Here is a 19,008-nt window from a genome sequence, read left to right as displayed (position 1 = left end):
GCCAAAGCAATCCTTAGCAAGAAAAGTGAACAGGAGGTATCAAAATATCCAACCTTAAATTATACTACAGAGCTATAGTAACAAAAATGGGCATGGTATTGGCACCAAAATGGACACACAGACCAATGTACAGAATAGAAGATACTGAGACAAAGACACATGAATGCAGGTATTTCACATTTGACAAAGGTGCCAAAAACATACTTTGGAGAAAAGATAGTCTCTTCAACAAATGGTGCTGCAAAAACTAGAAATTCATGCATAGCAAAACAAAATTAAATCCCTTTCTCTCACCCTTCACAAAACTCAACTCCAAGTGGATCAAGGACCTAGGCCTTAGACCGGAGACCCTGTACCTACTGGAATGAAAAGTAGGTCTAAATCTCCACCATGTCAGTTTAGGAACTAAATTCCTCAATATGATTTCTAAAGAACAAGAAGTAAAATTGAGAATCAATAAATGGGATGGTACCAAACTAAAAATCTTCTTTACAGCAAAGGAAACAATCAAGAACATGAAGAGAGAGAGCCTACAGAATGGGAGAAAATCTTTGCCTCCTGCACCTCAGATAGAGCATTAATCTCCAGGATATACAAAAAACTCAAAAAACTTAACACCAAGAAATAAATAACCCAGTCAATAAATGGGCAAAGAAACTAAACAGGCACTTCACAGAATAAGAGATACAAACGGTCAACAAACATATGAAAAAATGTTCAACATTTCTAGCAATTAGAGAAATGCAAATTAAAACTACACTGAGATTCCATCTCACTCCAGTCAGAATGGCAATTATCAAGAGTACAAATAACAATTAATGCTGACAAGGATGTGGAGAAAAAGGTATGCTCATACATTGTTGGTGGTGCTGAAAATTGGTGCAACCATTCTGGAAAGCAGTATGGATATTACTCAGAAAACTTAGAATGGAACCACTATTTGACCAAGTTATCCAACTCCTCAGCATATAGGACTTAAAATCAGCATGCTATAGTGATGTGGCCACATCAATTTTTAAAGCAACTCAAGTCACAATAGCTAAACTATGGAACCCACCTAGATGACCTTTGACAGATGAATGGACAAAGAAAATGTGGTTTATATACACAATGGAATACTACTGAGCCACAAAGGGAAATGAAATCATGGCATTTGTTGGTAAATGGATGGAATTGTAGACTATCATGCTAAGTGAAATAAGTCAATCCCAAAAAACCAAACGCTGAATTTTCTCTCTGATATGAGAATGCTAACTCACATTAAGTATAAAAATTATCAAGTAGTTTAATAATCATGAAATGGAATGACAACAAATATTTAATAATAAAATGAAATGCTGAAATAGCAGCTCCCAAATACATTTTAAATCTGTATTGTAAAAGTCTCAACAAGTATGTATAAAGTATATTTTTGTAATATAAATTACAGAAAAATTTAAGTACAGCTTACTTGCAGAGAAAACAGGAAAAAAATACCCAATGTAAAATGTTCTGTATAAGTAATTCACGAAAGTCATAGTACAAAAAGTTCATTAAACTGTAAAATGTATTTAATATCACAAGAAATAAAAAATCCAGAGAAACAATAAGATGTAAAATTTAATTTTTCAGAATTTGATAAATACAAGGTGACAGACCTCTACAATGAAAACTACAGAACTCTAAAGAAAGAAATTGAAGGAAACCTTAGCAGATGGAAAGATCTCCCATGATCTTGGATAGGCAGAATTAATATTGTCAAAATGACCCTTCTACCAAAGGCACTATAGAGATTCAATGCAATTCCAGTTAAAATCCCAATGATATTCCTCATAGAAATAGAGAAACCAATCATGAACTTCATCTGGAAGAATAAGAGACCTTGAATACTCAAAGCAATCCTGAGCAGAAAAAGTGAAGCAGGAAGTATCACAATAATAAACTACACTACAGAAGAATAGTAACAAAAATGGCATGGTATTGGCACCAAAATAGACAGGCAGACCAATGGTAAGAATAGAAGACACAGAGACAAACCCACATAAATACAGTTACCTTGTACTGGACAAAAGAACCAAATACTTATAATGGAGAAAAGATAGCCTGTTCAACAAATGGTGCTGGGAAAACTGGAAATTCATATGTAGTAAAATGGAATTAAGCCTCTATCTCTCACCCTGCATAAAACTCAACTCAAAATGGATCAAGAACCTAGAAATTAGACCAGAGACCCTGCACCAAATAGAAGAAAAAGTATAAAGATCTTACAAAACTTTACACCAAAAATGCCAAGAACTCAATCAATAAATGGGTCAAGGAACTGGACAATTTATAGAAGAAGCTATACAGGTGATAAACAAATATATGAAAAAGAGTTCAAGATCTCTAGTAATTAGAGAAATGCAAATTAAAACAACTCTAAGATTTTATCTTACTCCAATTGGAATGACTATCATCAAGAACACAAGCAATAATAGATGTTAGTGTGGATGTGGGGAAAAAGGCACACATACATTATTGGTGGAGTTGCAAATTGGTGAAGTCACTCTGGAAAGCAGTATGGAAATTCCTCAGAAAACCTGAAATGGACCCACCTTTTGACCCATTTATCCCACTCCCTGGTTTATACCCAAAGGACTTAAAATTAGCATACTACAGTAATACAGCCACATCAATGTTTATAGCATCTCAATTCACAATAGCTAGATTGTGGAAACAACCTAGGTGCCCTTCAACAGATGAATGGATAAAGACACTGTGGCATATATACACAATGGAATATTATTCAGCCATAAAGAAGAATAATATTATGGCATTTGCAGATAAATGGATGGAATTGGAGAATATCATGCTAAGTGAAATAAACCAATCCCAAAAAACCAAAGGCCAAATGTTTCCCTGATAAGTGGATGATGATACATAATGGAGGTTTGGGGGCAGGGGGTAAGAGAAGAATGGAGGAAATTTAGATTATATAGAGGGAAATGAAAGGAAGGAGGGGGCAGGGGTATGAAAGATGGTGGAATGAGACAGACATCATTACCCCATGTACATGTTTGATTACATGAGTAGTATCAATCTACATTGTGCACACCAGAGAAATAAAAAAGTTGTACCCCACTTGTGTACAAAAAATCAAAATGCAGTCTGTAAAAATTAAAAAAAAGAATTTGATAAATACAAAAATGCTTTATACAATTAAGTATAAAAGAAGATGCAGCAAAATATTTATCAACATTTTTGTCTGTTTCTTCCACTGAACTATGAAAGGTATAAAGTTATCTTCTCAAATTGCTTTTTCCAGAGTTTTCACAAATGTAAGAAGGCCCTGGGGTGGGAAATGAGTGGGGAGATAGGAGAAAGAGCAGTAGATAATAGTGTTATCTCACAGCTATCACTTGTAAAGATTGTATGTCCATAGATATGGATGTTTAAAATAGAGTGGAACTTAAAATTCACATGACAAAAGCAATTATACAATGGCAGAAAATTGATTTAGATTCCAGGCTGGGAAGTTGTTGTAGATACACATTTTCCATTTGAATTTCAGGGCAGATATTGGTGATTTTGCTATAGAATGTAGAATGATTACCCAACCGATGCTATGGGAAGGATATGTGTTATATACTCTCTCTCCCATTTAGTGGGTAAAAAATCACCAACATACCAGCTGAACTAAATAAATAAGTGATGTAACTGATATTAATGGGAAATGTACAGGGAAAACATAGGACCTGTGTACCTAAAATAGCCTGGGATTTGGAGAGGAGAGGAAGCAAAGAAATCTACTTGGATGATGCTTTTTCTTAATGCATCTTGATGGATAAAGACAGGGTCTTGAGAAATAAAGTATGCCAGACATAGAAGTAAATAAAGGCATGGAGTTCTTGAAAACCTTGTCTTGCATGGGGAGCCCTTGGTGGGCTGTCAAGGCAATTAATTGCATGCAAAGGATGGGTTGGTGGGAGATGCAAATTGGGAAGAGTTACCATAAAGGAACTTGTTTATAAAGCTACAGAGATTGAAAATTATTCTGAAGGTGGTTTTAGAAAACTGTGATTTTCAACAGAGAGTCTAATCATATCCTGTAGAGAGCCCTTGGAAAGGATGAGAAGCGTGTTTGTGACATTGGGGAATATTTTATACATTTCATGGATGGGCCAAGGATGATGAATATCTTGTCTGCAGGCCACTATCTTCAAACAAAATCCAAACACCAAAAAAAAAAAAAAAAAAAAGAAAAAAAAGAATCAACAGAACTTTCACTGAAAGATATTAGATAATGAATTGTTTTAAGCAAGTAAGACACATGTTGTGATTTGCATGTTAGAAAGATCACCTTGACAGCAATACTCAGGAAGAATTTTTAATTTGAATGAGACCAAAAGCAAAGAGATTCATTAGAACAATGTTTGAGAAAAAGAAGCAGGGAATGAAAAATCAATGTCACTGTAGACCAAGAAAGAGATGCATTTGGGAGATTTGTAAGTAGCAGAATCAAAGAACCTGATGAAAGAGTGGAGTTGAAGAAGCAGTGATTTTAAGATAATTCACAAGTTTCTGATTTAGATAACTAGAAGGAAGGTGGTGGCATTTACTGAGACAGAATGGATAAGGGGGCAGGCTGAGGATGTATGTGCTGTGTTTGTTGGAGCGTCCACTGAGAAGTAGGTCAGCGTTACACTTAAAGACCTGGGTGCCATCCCGTGGGGTAGTTGTTGGGGTTTTTGATGTGGATGGGAAATTCATGGTGGTTGTAAAAGGAGATGAAACATTATCTTTCAATCATAGAATCCTGAACCTTGGTAGTTAAAGGTAACTGTGAACTTTGAAAGTTTGAAGCCACCTCTGATGCTATATTGCATCTTTTAGTCTCATTTTCACAGTTTCATGATTAAACTCAATGAAACAGAAGAAAATAGAGTTGAAGATGAAAATTCTGGTTGAAAATGGAACTAGATAAAAAAACAGCAGTGAAACTATTATAATAGGGAATCCTAGAGATGAAATTGTACTAATTTAGCACAATCCTAGCTTGCAATTCTCTGCTGGGTTTTATTTTGAAGACATAAACCAAACTCTTCAAATGATATCTAATTCCCATTAATATCTTATGTGACTTTCTTACAAATTAAACAACTCTGAAGACTGTATTTATATTTTTCGGAGAACACGACTCATCAAAATTTATGGGGTACATACCAGACACATAGGCATATAAACAATTATGGTTGAATGTCATCAATATTGCAAGAAATTGGTCCCCATCCACATAATGTAAAATAAAAACAGGAGATTCAACTTGTAATAAATAGAGGGAAGTAGAACAATTTTCCCAGCAGTTGAAACTGTTATGAGATAGATCTTATAATGAAAGGCAGCTGGAGATACAGAATGATCACAATCCTTAGTCAATTTAATGAGAAAAAAAATGCATCATAAATTGAAAACATCTGTAGTCAGAATTTGAGCCTTAAAGATTCAAGAGGATGCTGAAGTTCAAGCCCCTTCCTGAGACATCTGACATGTTTCTTTCTCTTCACACTACTGTTTTGAGGGTTCTTAGAGACTGTGATTGCCTTTACTATTTTAAATTGTGTTCTCGCTGACTCCACCGAGCATAGTTTCCAGGCAGGTTAAATTCAAGACAAAATTTGAAAATCAGGCCCAGGTCATTTGTGTTAATCCCATTAATGATGCCCTCCTGTACAGTTCCTCTCTGGTCTCATAGCCCTTGTTGGCCCTCCAAATTAAATCCTTCTTTTCCTAATTCATGCAAGGCTCCAGGCTCTCAAATCAAACTCTTGGTGATGCTTTTACCACATCCTCCTTTCCACCACATACACACCATGCTGTCCTTTTACCCTTTCCTTTGAAAGTTTTGTTCCCTAATGATTTCTTTTTGGAGCCAGATGATTTCATCGGCCATCTGTATAAGGATGATTTCCAAATCTATTTAGCCGCCTCTGACCTAGTATTCTCTAATCAGTCACATATTTTATCATGTTCAGCCACCCTTCCAAATGAATCACTGTGGTGTCCAACTGCCACGTAGGAAGCTGTGAGAAATACTGGAGTTGTGTAACTTTCCACTTAGTTCTTATTAAAAGGAAACCTCTCTTGCATGATTTTTGAAGTCCTTCTTCAGCTGTCCCCATTTTCCCTCTTTAACCTAATTTCCCAGCACATCTTTCTACACTGGGACTCTTCAGTCTAGTCCTTAAACACATGCTACTACGTTTTAACATGTACTACTTGTTAAGATTCTTTGGTTTCATCTTCTCTAAGTTTCATTCTTCTTTCTTCCACAGTAAATATTTACTATGTTTTGAGTATGTTTTGTCCCCTTCAAAACTCATGTTAAATCTCCACTAGAAGCTATTAAGAAGTGAGACCCGGTGGGATCCTTAAGAGGAGGAGAGGACATAGACCTATCCCTATCCATGGGATTAATAGATAAACAGTTTTCTTGAGAGAGTGGTTCTGTTAAAAAAGCCAATATGGCTAAGTCTCTCTCTTGTTCCTTGTCTCTCACAATGTGACACTGTCAGTGAACTGGCCATCAGATGCACGGCCTTGACCTTGAGTCAGAACTGTGAGTGAAAAGAAACCTCTGTTCTTTATGACCCACTCAGTCTGTGTTATTAGCAATAGAAAACAAAGACAGTATCTCTTCATTGCCTGCAAGTCTGATCACATCTCCCATATTTCCTTGACTTTCTGCTCACCTGAAGCAACAACCTTCTGATATTCAAGATCTTTGCATGACTCTGCATTGAGAAGCAGATGGAATAAAATTTAATCACTGCTACTCTATACTCTCTGGTCTATACTGTTTCCAGCCTTATCACTCATAATACCATCCCATGAAAACCGTACTCCATCTGAAATTGGGTTTATTGCCAAATATTCCTCCCAGCTCTGAACCCCTTTCCTTATAGTATTTTCTGTGGTCCTTGTTTCCCTCTCTAAACAAAAGCATTCTATCACTTGAAGTCTGGCTCATGTGCCATCTACTGCATGGATTTTTCTTGAGGGCTTCCAAATGAATGTGATTGTTTCTTCCTTGTACATTCCTAACCCATTCTATCTTTCTAATATAGCACATATTGAATCATGTGACATGGTTACAGTGTACATGTCATCATATTTTTGCTATAATTTATGATCTCATATTCTCTTTCAATCTTCTTGTGCATCTTGTTACAAACCTTGCCTTTAGTAATTATTCAATAATGTTGCTGAATTGAATGAATTTAGGTAGACTGGATTCTTCACTGTCCCATGGACATAGGAATCATTGCTGCTTCTATTTTCCCTCTTTTTTGTGTATCTTATTCTGAAATGGTCTTCCTTTTCTTTACCAATTAACTAAATAATATGCCTATTTTATCATAAACTTTTTTTCTTAAATAAGACTGTCCAGACAATATAATTATCACTGACCAACTCTTTTTCTGTTCTACCCCCTTTATCTCTTATGATTAGCCCAGCAAAAGGAAGCACTTAGTTGTATGCCTTGAATGTTTTTGTGCTATTTCATATGGGTTCAACTTATCTATTCTAGACAACACATTTCTAAAAGGAAGCAACCATGTGTTTCTCTCTAGTGCTTAGCATGGAATAACTTATAGTTGATCATGTGGTGTTCCATCTACATTCCCTCTTCAAAGCCAAAGTATTCATCTACCAGTATTTATACATATAAAATTCTCCTCCTGAGATTGACATTTTGGAATTCAAAGTTCATTCTGGAATCTGACTTTAGTTATAAATCTGGAGACAGTTAGCAGTGAGGGGAATGAGACATGAAGGGAATTGGTCCTTTCTTATGGACATCTTGCATTTAAAAAACAGCAGAAATATTACCAGGCAGGGAATAGGGGTCCTATTTTATAGGGGTCTTATAGCTAAAGACACTTAATGTGAAACAGAAATGTTTCAAAAGAATTCTTCCATAAGCCTTATTCAAACTTCAAGGGTCCTGCTACTTCCCAGACATGGAGCAATCAACTAGAGAATTAGAAAATTTAGATTTATGTTGAAGTTTGTGATCTGTAGAATAAAAATTTATATTTGACTTCTTATTAGTGCAACTCTCAGGCAAAGATATGAACCTTTAAAAAATATTTATGCTTTTATTTTAGCACAGTCAGAGGAAGGGCAGAGATTTACATCTGTGCTTTGAGCCAAGAAGCTAGGGATTTGAACTTGTCATTTTCTTTCTGTACATTACTGAGTAAAAACAGTCACATTCCTATGCAGCCCTGAAATTTCACATGAAATCAAAGGTACTGTTGTGTAGTAGAAACACTTGTCTCCGTGAGCACTGACTTTAAAATGCAAAACACTTTGTGTGATCATAGAAGATTAACCCTATTTCTATGGACTTGAAATCCTCTTTCCTAAATATGAGCTGGGTTTTTCTACTTTTAGCCCAACAAGTACAAATATTTGATCCTGAACTATTTTCATTTTCTTGCATTTATGCTGTTTGCCATCTCTGCAGTTACCAATTGTTGACCTCCTTATGATTCTTAACTGCAAACAATCTAAATCAACTTTGACTGATGTATATTGAAATGTGATTGATGTATTTTATTCAGGGCAATTCAAACAAAGCTGTAGAAACCAAATTTATAAAATGTGCAGAAATGAAGTGGGTGCTTATCTTCAAAGGAACTTTCAAAATAATACACCAGAAACACTTAGTACCTCTGGAATAAATGCTGGATACTAGATGTCATTTCTAGCATTATTGGTCAAACTCCTTTTGAAATCTGACTCTTACTGACTTCATTACATCTGTGACAACCACCAAAAAGGATTTTCTATTCTCCATACTTTTTGTGTTACTACAATGTTAGATGGAATGATGCCTCCCTAAATAAATTCACCTTTGAATTCCTAGAACCTGTGACTATTTTTCATTGCCTGAGTCAGGAAGGAATTAAGGTTGCACATTAGAATCAAGGCTGCCATGGGGTGATCCTGAAATGTGGAGACTATCCTGGGTTATCTAATTGGGCTCCACATTATCATAAAGGTCCTATAGGTGAGAGGAAGGCACAAGAGTCAATACCAGAATGAAGTGATGTGGGAAAGACTTGGCCAAATATTGCTAGCTTTGAATGTTGAAAATAGATTGTAAACCATGGACCCTGTGAAGCCTTTACAAACTGGGAGAGGGAAAGAAAATAGTTTCTCCCTAGAGTCTCTCAAAAGGAACACAGCCTTGCTAGGCACCTTGATTTTAGATAAGACCTAGTTCAGACTTTTGCAATGTAAAACATTTAGACTCCAAAAATGTGAAAAAAAAAATATGATTTAGAAAGTCACCAACTTTGTGGCAATTTGCTACAGCAGTGATATGAAGCTAATACAAATATCTCCAGATTCAAACTTATGGGTGTATCTGTCAGATTGTATCTGTCAAACTCTGGTCAAATCCCTAAACACTAAAACAGTGCAAGACTGGAAAAGCAAATTTCTTCTAACCTCAAATAAAACATTGATTGCAAATTTCTTTTAGTAAGATAGGGCTTTAAATGCTTGGTAACAACTAAATAAATGAATAAGCAAAAAATAATAATTCTAAGTCTTAATTTATCTGAATATTATGTATTGCATATAATGTGCTAAAGCTGTATGGAGTAAAACTATTCTTGAAGAGATATTAATTACAAATGAGGGAGAAGGAACGTTGTATTTCATATGATTATTTTTGTCTAAAATAAAACAGGAAGAAATATAACTTACTAATTCATACAACTGACTTGTGTGTACTGTCTCTCTGGGTATATATTTACACATTTATAAGCATTAAAATTTTATATGTAAATAATACATAACATTGTGATATGTTTCGAATATATTACATAATACATAATAAATGTATGTTATTTTCATGTAAATATTTCTTGAAAGATGCATCAGAAACTGTAAACATTGGTTGCTTATAAGTTGGAGGATAAGAAGACAATGAGTCTTGATGTTTGATAAAATTTTCAATTTTGAAAGCATTATTGATTTTCTTAATCATATAGAGTGAACAAATCTCAAATTATAAAGCCAAGTATTCAAGACCATACTAATTTTATTCATGGTAACTATAAGAATAAGAATTTGATGGTGGAGAGGGGCTAACCCAAGAGGTCAAGGTGGCAGTGTTTAGAGATGGTAGAAAATTCCTAGTCTTGAAATTATTTTAAACATTTTTAGAACAATATTAGATTAATTTTTAATAGGCAAATAAAATTGTGTGTATTTATCATATACAACATGTTTTGAAATAGGTATACATTGTGGAATGGCTAAATCAAGCTAATTAGCATATTCATTACCTCATCTACTTCTTTCTTTTTGGTGAGAACACTTAAAATCTATTCTTTTAGCAATCTTAGGAATTCAATTCCTTGTTGCTAACTATGGTCATCGTGTTATACAAAAGACCTCTTGGGTTTATTCCCATAATCTGATTCTAATTTCTTTCCTTTGACTAACATCTTCCCAAGCTTGCTCCACCCACAAACCCTACTAACTGATTACTCCTATTTTATGAGTTCAACTTTTTAGATTCTACATATGGGTGAAAATATATGATATTTGTTCATTATTTGGAATATTAAAGTGTTTTACTGGTCCTGTCTTATTCTCTGATGAATTACCAGCATCCTCCTTCCTGATTTTTCCCACTTTGAGGACACCCTAATTTACTATGTTACCATTTCTGGGGTTTGATCCTTTCAAACACAATGCCCTCAGTTTTCAATATGCTTCAAGCACTCCACTAAATATGCTCTAAAAATCTGCGTGATTACCTACTGAGCATTCTATTCTGAACATATTATTTTGTATTCTTAAATCATTGTGTAATTAAGCTTGAAAATTAGAAATTAGAATTGAATCTATTTTTCAAAAAAATCATGAGTTCCTGGGTGTAGACATGTATTTGTTAGGTCTGTGAAAAGTGACAGAAACCAGGAGTGTTTCATTATGATATTTTATTATGGGTGTCTGTAAGAAAAAAAGATCAACAACCACATACAAGCTTACAAAAGAAAATTTCAAAACATTCTCTGTGTTATTGTGACAAAAGCAGCCCCATAACTTGATTTTTGTTGTTGACTTTTACAGGATGAAGGGAGACATTCCCTGTGGCATGCCAATTAATCTTTCTGATGGGAGACAAGTACAGACATTGTGCATTCATGGTCTAAAGCAGGTCAACAATTCTGATGTAGAGTTCTGAAAGTGAAAGTTCATTAGCACCATAACATGTGTCTTTAAAGCCTTCCCATATGTTTGCCATCTTCACCAGCAATGACAAGAAGAGAAGCACCTTGAATAGCAGTTGATAGATAACTGTGGCTTAGAAAATATTTGCTTAAATTTTTGCACTACACTCTATTTTTTACCAATATTCTATGAAATCAATCAATGAGATTCATAAATTTTGTCAATTTATACAAATCATTTGGTCTTCTGGGACTCCAAGAATTTATCTGTTTCTGACCAGCTGAGGTAGTTAAATAGGGAGGTCATTTCTAATTTCATGTCTGTTTCAGAAAGAAAGATCATCTTTTACTGGTGAGCACAGTTATTGCTCTGCAGATGGGCTAGGATTCAAGAATGTAACACAGTGTTATTGTAAGAGTGTTGAAGTTTATTTATTATAGCACCATTGAGACATTTTGAAATTGGAATTGGTAAAAAAATAAAACAAAAAGCATTTGAACTGTATTTGGTAGAACAGCAAAAAAAAAAAAAAAAAAGTATCCTTTTTTGTCAAATTACACTTTTTCCAAAAATTTTGGAAATAAATAACTGGAATTTAGTTGGTCACTTGTACTGGTTGACAAGATTAGAACAAGAGGAACACATATGGAATGTGAAATTTTTTGCTGGAGTTTCAGATAGAGTTTGGCTTATAGAAAGCAAACAGGGCCAATGTCCACACCAAATTCTTGATCAGGACCACCAACATCATAGGGTGCAATATCTACGATAGGTAGTCTCACGGCCTTGCGTGTTCTATATTCAAAGACTGTTTTGCTCCATTCCCCAGTGTGTTTCTGTAAAAAAAAGATCAAAAAAGTATAAGTGATCATGACGTAACAGTTACTTAGACATTTCCTATGACTAAGTTGAAAAAAACTTTTCTTTACTAAGGAAGTTTTAGTATGTTATGTTATCTTCTATACATATGAGACCTGTTTTATTTAAAATTGTAATCCTCCATTTGCTAAAGAAGACTCTTAGACAAAAGTCTTATGGCACTGGAGGGTAAACCCAGCAGGGAGATTGCCACAGGCCTGCCTGTTTTCCAGAGGCCAGGTTCTGGTCTTTGTTACCAGGCATACAGTTGGTTTACTAAAAAGTAAATTGCTCACTCCCAGTGGAACTTGCTTAACATTTGCAGTGAGATCTCCCTTTGTTCATAAATACAGATAATACAGGATAGATTTGAAGCTAACCTTTAAAGTTTTATAAGAGCAGAGATTGTACATTGAATTCCTATAATATCTATCATGCAGAACCATCCCAATTATCTGGTAAAATTCATATTACAGGTTTCAACTTCAATTGCTTTCCACCTGGAAGTTAAGATCTATTTTTATGGTATGTAACATTCTCTGCAGTGTATTAGTAGAAGCTATGTAATTCACACCAAATGTGTGAATTATGAATTTTGTTTGCCCCTGTTTTTTTCTTTTTTTTTTTTGTTTCAAAGTAGCTAGCATGATTAATCAAGAAATGGTGGGTGCAATATGAACTATGCAGATAAAACTCATTACTTACAGTGCAGCCATCTTCCAGAACTGTGTATGTGAATTTGCTATTTCCTTCGGCCTTGAATTCACCTTCATTTGACCCCATCAGCTTCAGGGCTTTCTTTACATTCCCACTGGCCTGATCCATGTATGCAATGCTATTCTTGCAGTGATATGTGATGTTCTGGGAGGCCCGGCTGGAGAGTAGTCGGAGGTATGCCAACTGAACATCAAGCACATCTTCAGGAAGTTCAGGATTGCCATAGCTAAACTGTAATAGGGAATAAGTAAAAATGATCAAACATTATAGTTTTATCTTCAGGTAAGAGCTTCATATAGTATTAGCATGAAAACGCAATATGAGGTGTTCATATATAAATATGAATATATTTATATGCTATGCTAGAGTAAAACATTCTTAAGAATGAAAGAAAGAGGTTTACCTGCAAAGTAATTCAACCTAGTTTAGCTCTTATTGAGAGAAAAGTCCTAAAAGTATAGTCATTTGAATATGCAACATCATTTGTACTCCTCTATGTCTTAACTAACTTAGCTTTGTGATGAACAATAGAGGAACAGAATATCTCAGGTAAGTAAGGGTGACTTACTTTAAAAGGTATGTCCTTTCTTACCTGAAAACCACCATCCATGGACTCTCCAAACCAGACATGTTTCTTCTCAGCTCCAGAGTCTGTCCACCAGTTCTTACGTGGAACAGTCAAAGGACTGGCATTTATGCATGTTTCCCCAGTTTCCATGTTACAGAATACTTTTATAGCATCCATCTTGCAACCTTGGTTGGGATCAACCCAATATTCTCCTGAATAGTTAAAAAAAAAAAAAAAAAGAACAATAGGAATTGGCCATAAAATCCAGTAATGAGACTTGAAACAATGTTTTTGTTTGTTTATTGGTAATACATTTAATAGCATCAACTGCTAATGGTCTTGTATTTTATGTATAGCATCTAGAAAATAGTTAGAATGAAATCACCAGGGTAAAAAGTTAACTTTATAGAAAACAGTGAAATAAATATAATGTCTTGTTTTTGAATAATGGTGATATACTAAGCCAAGAACTTTTGATTGATGTATTCGACATGTTAAAATCACTTCTTTTTTTAAAGATGAATGACTATCTAATGTAATTTATTTTATCAAAAATATACTTTAAATATTTCTCTCACAAGCATTTTCAATTCAATTAATAGTTTTTACTCTTTTGTCCTCAAAATATTTTCCATTCACAGTGAAAATTTACTCTGTCAAATTCTAAAATAAGCAGTTTAGTCTTTAGTCCTATGACCATGAGTATTAAAGACTCCCAAACATACCACTCTTGAGTTCAGGATGGCAGAATTTCAGATCTCTGCAGTTCCTAGCAGGGTTTTTACGAGAACCATCAGGACTGATGAGGCTTTCTATTTGTCCATTAACAGATTTCAGTGAAGACATAATCTCTTCAGTGTTGATTTTGAAATCCATTGGTTCATCTCCATAATATGGTGCATAACCACCAGATTTTTCACCTCCTACCCCAGCAATTGCAGCAGCTCCACCACCACAGCAAGGACCAGGGGCACCAGGTGGTCCTGGAGGGCCTGGTTGTCCTGGGTGTCCTGGGGAGCCCTAGAGTAAGTAAAAACATGGATCATTGAAGTGTTATTGCTTAGTGGCCACTGAAAGATTACATGACTTGTCCAGGAAAATGCATTGAAAACAATTCATATGTTTATTTTAACAAATAATTGAGTGCTTTCATAGTCACATTATTATCAACTTAAATAACTATAATTCACTACCAAGAAATGTATCATTCCACAGTGTAAGCATAAGTAGTGTTTAAGAATATATTTTTCTCTATCGCATATCAGCAGACAGCCCATGGAATACAACTCTAACACTGTCATCACAGAGGGAACAAAATTTTGTCATTAGCCTGGAGTCTTTGGGCTGATCACTTATTTGTGTTTTCATTGTTGCATGCATAACTTGTAGATATAATGGTTTTTATTTCATTTATCCTACAGGTTGAGATAGGAATGTATTAGGAATGATGGTATCAGTAGCAAAATAGGAATCATGAAAGTGAAAGTTTAGAAGTAAATTGACTACATACATGAAATTGTTTTGATTATCCCAATTGTAAGGTCTAGAGAATGAGATCAACACTGGCATGGTTCATTTGGTTAAATGAGCAGATATTATTATTTTCATATACCAGGTATCAAACTGTAAAAACCTTTTTTCCCTTGTTCTTATAGTTTGGTGGAAAAAGTTTTAATACAGCATGGATGTCTTACAGCCATTGTTCATTTTTAAAATCAAATTTATTACATTGTATTTAACTCACTGTTGAAAAATATTGTATAGAATTTCTGAAAACGTGAAGATTGCAAAATATTAAATACACACATGCTCAAGTGACATCTTACCTCAGATCCTCTTTCACCTCTGTTACCTCGAGGCCCTGGTGGTCCAATGGGACCTGGATGTCCACTGGTTCCATCTTTTCCAGGAGGTCCATGAGGCCCAACAGGTCCCTAAGAAATTACCGTGAGATCATGAAGTTAGAATAACTTTATATAGTGCAAACATTTAAAAAATACGGATCTTCCAATGTATATCTGTGGTACTTACTCTGGGGCCTGCAGGTCCTGGACTACCAATTGCACCCTGGTGACCAGCAGGACCCTAGAAAGAAAAGAAGGATAAATATAAGTGACATCCTTAAAAATTTTTAGGAAACTGTACATTTATGATCAGAACAAAAAAACCATGGTGATCATGATGAGATATGCTTTTCTTTTCAATTTCCTCACTGGTTTATGCCCAGTGTTATTTCAAACAAGTTCTTCTCCCATACACTTTCAGAGATGGAAAAATTTCTACTCTCCAGCTTTAAAAATTTCCCCAGCAAGAGCTGGAGATATAGCTCAGTTGGTAGAGTGCTTGCCTTGTAAGTACAAGGTCCTGGGTTCAATCCCCAGCACTGCAAAAAAAAAAAAAAAAAAAAAAAAAAAAAATTTCCCCAGTCATTAGTTAAAATGGACCCAGGGAGATTTTCTAACAATGAATGTACTTACTGGAGAACCTGGGGGGCCTGGATTGCCAGGGAATCCTCGATGTCCTTTGATGCCATTAGAGCCACGTTCACCAGTTTCACCTTTGTCACCACGTGGGCCTTGAGGACCCTTTAGAAATATATTTCAAATTAAGACCATTTACATACATATACTTTGGAATTTATAGAAATAGAATTTATAGAATTTAAATCTATTTTATGGCATTCTAGTTAGAAATCCCCATGAACAGACACTTCATACCATACAGGAAGCAGTAAAGATTGCTTTGTGGTTACTTTAACTTTGCACTGCTAAATGCAGGAGTCCAATAATGAATCTTTTATATCCTTGACCTCAAGGAATTTTTAGAACCTGAATTGTTTCTGTATCACCAAAAGGGAGTTTATTTGTTCCAAAGTTATATATTTGTGATTTCTCTTTTCTTGACCATGCCAAATAACAGAATATTTCCTACTCTGTATGATGAGTTAAAACAGAACAAAACTTACAGGAGCACCTCGGGAACCAGCAGGACAGGAGCACCAGCAGGACCAGCAGGGCCCCTGGAACAAAACAAACAAATGAACAAATACACATAGAATTGTTTATATTCTTTAATACAATTTTGTTTTGAAAAGTTAATAATTTCATTGGTGATGGAACAATAGTATGCATTATTGAAATTTAAAATTGCTTTGTCCTTCAAGGTCCTTTCCTATTTGCATCTTTACAAGGGGTTCTAAACAGGAAAACTAGCAAGAGTTCTATTAATCGTTTTACATTTACTCAGCGTACAGAGAGTTGTTCTGATTCACACTGTTTCAGATTTTAGGTGTGAATTCTTCATTGACTAATGCTAGAAACTCCTGTTATATCTTGATTATTGCATTTGCCTAAGAATGACTAGTGTAAGCACTGTAACAAAAATCAGAACAGATATTTTGGTCAGAAGACTTAACATTCTATTTTCTCTTTGCAAATCTTTTTCACTGAGGGAAATAGACAAGGAAAGAGAGATGGTGCTCATTAGAACTCACAGCTTCTCCTCTGTCACCACTCTTTCCAGCTGGACCAACAGGACCAGGTGGGCCTGGATGACCAGGAGCACCGGGGGCACCAGGAGAGCCGTTTTCGCCACGATCACCCTGGAGACAAATTCACAGATCCAAAATAAATGAGATGGTCACTTGCTTTTATTACACATACCTATGATTCATGTGAACGTTATACCTTGCCACCAGGAGCTCCATCTCGACCTGGCAGACCATCTGATCCAGGGTTTCCCTGAAAAAAAGAAAAAAGAGAGAAAAAGCAAATCAATTTCCTTCAAACCATATACAATATGAAACACTCATTCCTAACAGGGCAATATAGTTCTCAAGGTGTGAAAATCAGGTCTTGGGCAATAAATATTAGAAATTACAATGCAGTTGGACCCTTCAAAGAGTCATTAATACCTGAACAGATATGAAGTATTTCTGTGATACTAAAATTTTGTAAGGTGGAATGAGGAGATGTGATTAGGGAAAATAGTTTGAGAAACAGTGATGTAAACTGATAATGGAAATCTACTGATCATTCCACATCTAACACATATATAAAAAATATCACATTGTATTTATTCATATATACAATTAAGATTTGTCAATTTAAGACATTAATTTAAAAACCTAAAGAAAAAAGGACTAATCACAGATAACTGCAGAACATTTTCATCCAGAAAAAAAAAATGTAAATTGGGGTTCCCTCTACTAACTTGTTTCTTAATTTAGCTATAGATCATACTTTCTTATGATTATTTATTGGGTCAATATTAAGGATCACAGCCCTTAAAGGCTATTCTAAGTTGCAATAGACAGAATATGTTGTTAGAGAAGCAAAAAGAACTTGGCCATATTTACACTTCAGATACTAAGGCTCAGTTGTATCTTTCTTTAAGTAAGTGACCAATTCTACCCAACTTGTTGAATATTTCCTGAGAATTGCTACTCACATCTCTTCCGGGTTCACCAGCGTGCACCAGCTAGACCAGGGAGACCCTGGGGTCCAGGAGGACCACGTTCACCATTGTGGCCACTAGCTCCTGGTTTCCCACTTTCACCCTGTGTACAGATAAGTAAAAGATATTTTATCTTCATTCAATAAATCCATTAATATGGTGCTATCATATCTCTTTATTTCTCACAGAAATATCTTGTTTTACTCAATTTCTACTAAAGTTCTTTTCCCTACACTGTATCCACCATGGGGAAAAGTTGGAGAAAAAGCAAGCTTCTTGCATTTTCCCCGGTCCAGTGACTTGGGATACCAAAAGAATGTGTAATTGCACTGATTATCTTATTCAAAGTACATTCTAAAGTAAGATGTATAAATAGACATGAGTAATGCAAGAAAATATAATGGTGAGTCATCATGGAACTATAGTCTTATGTTGACTATTTGTTGCTATATGAACACTATACATTTAGTGATTATACTATATAAATTGAGTACACTTAATGTTAAATTTTAGTTTAATGACAATATTACCTGACATTTTTAAAAGAGGTGCTTACAGTATCATAATGTGAGCACAAATAAAAATGGAATTTTATTACCCTAATTACCAAATGAATATTTTAAATGCTATGCACTAGAATGCTATGGTAATATTAATAAAAGAAAATGAAGACTGCAAAATGACTTGAGTGGATAGATAATAGGTACCAATTAAAGACTTTCAAAGGTTTGTAAGCTAATAGTATTACTCGCTTCAAGACTGACAGACAACAAGCTCAAGAATGTTCACAACTTTCTTAACAGAAGTATTTGAGATGGCAAGATTATTTTTGTTTGCTATTAATTTATTTGTGTTTATATTTAAAACTTGGTAGTTATTTGCCTGCTTTTGTGTCCTGGGATCACTTAATAAAATTTGTGTTTCTGCAAATCTACAAAAAGGTGAACCCTTGGATAGTTTGAACCTATGAGATGAAACTTTTCACACTTGATATGATGAGAAGATCTCTGAATGCTGTCCAAGAAAGCAAGAGTTCAGGGAGAGATAACTGCCCTCACCTTGATTCCCTGAGGACCAGGGCTTCCCCTAGGACCTGGCATGCCTGGTGGTCCCGCAAGACCCCGTGCTCCGGTAATCCCTGCAATTCCAAGTGGGCCTGGAGCTCCCTGTTGTGACAGATAATGAAGACTCAG

General features: G+C 35.1%; 1 protein-coding gene across 1 annotated transcript in view; it reads right to left on the bottom strand.

Annotated features, from left to right (window-relative positions):
• Nucleotides 1-10,965: 10,965 nt before the first annotated feature.
• Nucleotides 10,966-19,008, bottom strand: part of COL3A1 (collagen type III alpha 1 chain) — a 37,910-nt gene continuing 29,867 nt past the window's right edge. The window contains 13 exon segments of the mRNA XM_079134895.1: nt 10,966-12,053; nt 12,781-13,023; nt 13,385-13,572; nt 14,086-14,380; nt 15,187-15,294; nt 15,392-15,445; nt 15,838-15,945; nt 16,326-16,379; nt 16,854-16,961; nt 17,047-17,100; nt 17,810-17,830; nt 17,832-17,918; nt 18,874-18,981. Of these exon segments, the coding sequence (XP_078991021.1) occupies nt 11,907-12,053; nt 12,781-13,023; nt 13,385-13,572; nt 14,086-14,380; nt 15,187-15,294; nt 15,392-15,445; nt 15,838-15,945; nt 16,326-16,379; nt 16,854-16,961; nt 17,047-17,100; nt 17,810-17,830; nt 17,832-17,918; nt 18,874-18,981 (1,575 nt within the window). The 3' untranslated portion in view covers nt 10,966-11,906.

This window comes from Sciurus vulgaris, assembly GCF_902686455.1.
Source record: "Sciurus vulgaris genome assembly, chromosome: 3".
Taxonomy (NCBI): Eukaryota; Metazoa; Chordata; class Mammalia; order Rodentia; family Sciuridae; genus Sciurus; species Sciurus vulgaris.
Note: the sequence above shows the minus strand (reverse complement) of the source record. Positions and strands in the feature narration are given on the sequence as shown.